At 30.5% G+C, this 4,699-nt stretch overlaps 1 protein-coding gene across 1 annotated transcript; it reads right to left on the bottom strand.

Moving 5' to 3' along the window:
* Positions 1–1,988: 1,988 nt before the first annotated feature.
* LOC108911189 (endocuticle structural glycoprotein SgAbd-8-like) lies at positions 1,989–3,266 on the bottom strand. The gene is made up of 2 exons (XM_018716056.1): positions 3,185–3,266; positions 1,989–2,463 (listed from the first exon to the last, which is right to left on the bottom strand). Exons 1-2 carry the CDS (start codon positions 3,194–3,196, stop codon positions 2,065–2,067), a joined length of 411 nt encoding a protein of 136 aa, XP_018571572.1. The 5' UTR covers positions 3,197–3,266; the 3' UTR covers positions 1,989–2,064.
* Between the last annotated feature and the right edge of the window lie 1,433 nt (positions 3,267–4,699).

Here is a 4,699-nt window from a genome sequence, read left to right as displayed (position 1 = left end):
CGTAGTTGTTTAAAAACCATTCACAAAATACAGCCCGTCGCGGAAAATCAACTTCATGAAGTTCTTGCTGACAAGTTAAACGATAGGAGAACAAACGCAAATCTTTTTTTAACACTGTGTGGCAGGTACCGACTGATACTCCCACCATTTGTGATAAAACACGTACAGAAGTTCTTGGCGCATTTTCCATTATTTGTTGGACATTTTCTTTTAATTCTTCAGTCCGCTTTTTAGGTCGGCCGCTTCCTTCTTTTCTTGTTACACTGCCCGTTTCACGAAAAACATTAACACAACGCTGAACTGCACTTTGAAAAATTTTGTACTCAACAACGCCGGGAAATTGATTTTGAAATTCTATGAAACATTCCTCAATAGAATACTTCCATATTCCATCAATCTTGCGTCCATTTCTAAAGTAGGACTCTATGATAAACACTTTTTGTTCTTGAGAAAACACCACTTTCAACGCTTTTTAAAACGAAAATATTCAAATTGATAGCGGCGATATAGCGCTTTGACAGATGACGTTTAAGTTCATTTGCTATACGCTACGCCCTACGTCCAAATTTTCAGAACCAACTTGACCACGTTTTTATTTGAACGCTCGTTATATCATCGATCGTTATCTTAAGTAGCTCATTTCTTCTCAAAGCTCCAATTATTAAAATGCCCCGGAAAGTTGTTCAAAATTAGTTAAATTGATCGATTTATATTCATTTGAATTACCCTTTCTAGAATAAATCTATTATCAGGTGCTTCTTATAAAAATCTCTCACTTCCTCTTTCGTTAGAATTCTAGACTCTTTAGGTCGTATCCAACTGATTTGATTTTAAAATGTGGTATTAGTTTTGATTTGTACATTGTTTTTGGCATGCACTGTACACTTTAAGATGGAATATACTGACCATAACGTAGAAGGTTTAATTTTATTAATTTTATGTTTATATGTTTTTATGTAATACCGCTTCGGATACTTTTTCAATTTTCTTGGAATTACACCATCCTTTGAATTCGTTGGTTGTAGGCCATATCGTACTGTCTCGACGATTTTTTGGGGATTAATTATGAAACAGCACTTTGTGTCGCTTCTAATACTTTCCCTGGTAAATGCTCATGTTTACTTTCCGAACTCATTTTAAATTAAACACTCTTAGAATATGAATTAGAATATATAATTCTGACACTACTTTTTCAAGCAACAAATTTTTATTGTTTATTAGGTCGTTCCTTCCATTATTGTACGAAAAAGTACCATTTTGCGTTCTAGATACAAACATTACTAATTATTTTTGTTAATAAATGGTTAGTTTTAAAGCAAAAAAGTGGGAGAGTGACTTTTAATATAAACCATTTTTATGCAAAACATGTTCTAGTTGTAAATTAACCGATACCATTTGTGTTAATTCTTTAGAAAACACCCTATATAATCCAATAAATAATTATTTGTATATGAGGGCGGGTAGTGTTCAAGAGATTGCTGGTCTTGTTATAATAATATATTTTATACAATACTTGTATATAATGATACTGTAATTTCTTTGGTTTTAAAGGAATAATGTGGCCTATAACTCACTAGTGAGTTATAAGTTATAAGTCACTAGTGAGTTATGAAACCCTTGGTTACAGACACAATTTAGGTTGACACTCGCATCCTTTGTAATATTTAAAAATACATTCATTTCGTTAAATTACTTTTTTTCACATTGACAACTTGAAATTTTAAGTTACTTTTGTTTATTATTAAAACGAAATTCTATGAAAGTGATGGATACAATTTTGTATGGCACTCGTATGTTACGTCATATAAGTCACTTGAGAAAATTAGCTAAATATTTCCTAGCGTGACATATATACCGTAACACACTAGTACCATAAATAACTATTATTGATTATTTGCCTTCATATAATCTGGAATTCGAAATTTTTAATAGTGCATGCTTATAAAAACTGAAAAATAATTGTGAAAGGTTTGAGTGAGTCTTGCTGATTCTATTGCATAATATATTACATAATACTTTTAAACACAACAAATAACAAATCAGCTCATAACAATTGTTAGCAAATTAAGCTGGTAATTTTTCAGGGTGAGCGGCAATATATTCCAAAGCACGCTGAATTGCTGGTGGAATTGGTGGAGGAGTATTGTCGTCAACTGGGGCTACTGGAAGATGATCACCGCTGGGTTGGAACCCAAATTCATTGGCGACATAAGAGAGTTTGATTGGGGTTCCATCTGGAGCTGTGTAAGAGACGGATCCAGCAACTTCTTCAGCTTCAACATCTGGAACTCCAGTATTTTTAAGAACACCGAGTTCTTCTGCTGTTATTCCATTTCCAGTTTCGTAAGAAAAGTGGTAGCCACCATCAACGCCTACATCAGCTTCTTGTCTTAAAATTGGTACTGGTTCTGTTCCAGTAAGGGAGGCAGCAGAGGCGCTTGCCAAAAAGGCGAAAGCTATAATCTGTAACATATCGAAACGTCGTATCAGAATTATGTACTATTACTATATATTTGAATATAAAATCATAAAAATATTACTTATTATAACTAGTTTTGAAGACTTCTGAGATTTGAACGTAATATCGCCAGCAGTCGAGCTGCGAACATAAAATTAGAACGTTTAACTTTAAAATTTGACATGTCGATTGGTAATAGGTGCATAGTTTTGTTTGACACATTTTTTAATATTTCTTATGTGGGTTTTAGATCATGATCCTCTAAATTTTAATTTAAATAAAACAGCTGATACATTTTTATCGGCTTTTGTCCTACTATTCTTTAAGGTAAAGAGGATCAAAACAAGTGATCAAAATTCGATTAATTCAAATACTTTCAAAACTTTCTTTAATTTGAAAGATATTATATTCAAATGACAAAAACTAATACTCAAATTAATACGATTATAGTTTTCGAGTCCTAATACTTAAAATACGGATTAGAGAAATATTGGAGATAATAAACTCATCTTGAATTTAGAATTAATTGCTTAAGAAATATAAGCAAAATGATCCATGATCAGATGAAAATGATTATTAATAATTACATATTTTTAAAGAACGTATTAAAACTGTAGCTATGTAAATATCAAATTTTCTGACTATACGATATTATTGCGTACAATTTTTTTAGATGTCATACCTACTATATTTTTAATATTGGTAATTATCTAACTAGGTACTTACGGCGATCTTCATTATTGTGATATGTTTAGAAGGAAATTTAATGTCGATATGGTTGTAAACATTAGTTGTCCCCCAATTTATACCAAATTTATTTTCCAGTACTGTGACATAACTACAAAAAAAGTCATGTGAAGTAACTTGTTAACAAGGTTGAATCTTCTTCAAATTTCAAGGTTGTCTGCCTCAGGTGAAATTCCACCCTCTCTACTACCGTTACTCTTTACTTTTTATTTGTTTAACGGAATTTAATAGTGTTATCGTAATTTGTTCTCAATTAACATTTAGTGAATGGCTAGATATATAATGTAATGTTATTAATTGGAAATAATGTATGCTAATGTAAAAACTAAAAAAACTTCCTCAAAATAACTTCTTTCTAAAAATGGTAATCGAATAAGTATGTAAACTTGTAGAATTATTTCAAAAATTTCGGTTTTACTTTATTGGTTACATATGGGGTATTCCATGCCAAATCACTGAGGTCGTGACCCGACCATTTTTAATTTAGAGTAGCTTTCATGAATTTTTTTTAATTTTTATTTCATCCCCTCAAGAAGTTATGAGCATTTGATTATTTTGTATATAAAAATTTCAAATATGCCTACCTTGGCATAAACTAAAGATATCATAAACTTTTTTTTCATTTTGTTCGTTTTGAGATGTAGTTTTATAAGAAAAATATATAAATAATATATCGTTAGTTTTTTTGTTTCTTTTTGATTTTTAAACCAATTTTGATAAATTTTCAAAAAAATCGTCTCATTCACATAGGTTCTTTTTTTTATTCTATTTTTTTTTCGAATTAAAAGAGAAGTTCCCGCCATTGATCCAAGTGCCACTTCGAATGAAGTTCTTAACGACTATTTTATACAGATACGCAAATAAGTGTATATATAAACTATTTGTAAAAAAATTAGTCATCGCGGTGCACTGGTCATTATGTTCACTTGATTTAAATAACGAAAATAATATTATAATAAATTTTAATATTGTTGTACCAATGTAGTCGTTAAGATAATTAACAACTATAGGATTCAAATCCTTCGAAGTGGCGCTTGGATCACTGGAGGGAATATTTAATGGAATAATACAGAAAATAAAATACTTCAAGAGTTATAGGAATTGTTTTTTTTTCATTTCCGCGTTAATCTATCTGTATATAAATGTTTTTACTAAATACAAAGGGTCAAAAATATAATAAGTATTATGACATTATGCAAAACAATATACAGGATGTCCGCAAATTTCGTCGACAACGTTTGACTGTTCACGACGATAAATAAATACGATCTACGAATAACTTAAGTAAAACATGTTTTGGTTTTTGAGTTACAGGCCTTCAAAGTTGTCAAAAATAAAACTTTAAATTTAATTAATAACTTCATAACCCTTCTACTGATAGCGTTAAAATTTGGCAAATTTATTTAGACTATTATGACGTATTATTCTTAAAACTCAAATCGATGTATTGGATAGGTAGTAGTTTTCTCCGGCTACCTTTTAGCGTCAAAACTT

This window comes from Anoplophora glabripennis, unplaced genomic scaffold (genome assembly GCF_000390285.2).
Source record: "Anoplophora glabripennis isolate ALB-LARVAE unplaced genomic scaffold, Agla_2.0 scaffold545, whole genome shotgun sequence".
NCBI lineage: Eukaryota > Metazoa > Arthropoda > Insecta > Coleoptera > Cerambycidae > Anoplophora > Anoplophora glabripennis.
This window is presented reverse-complemented; position numbering and strand designations above follow the sequence as displayed.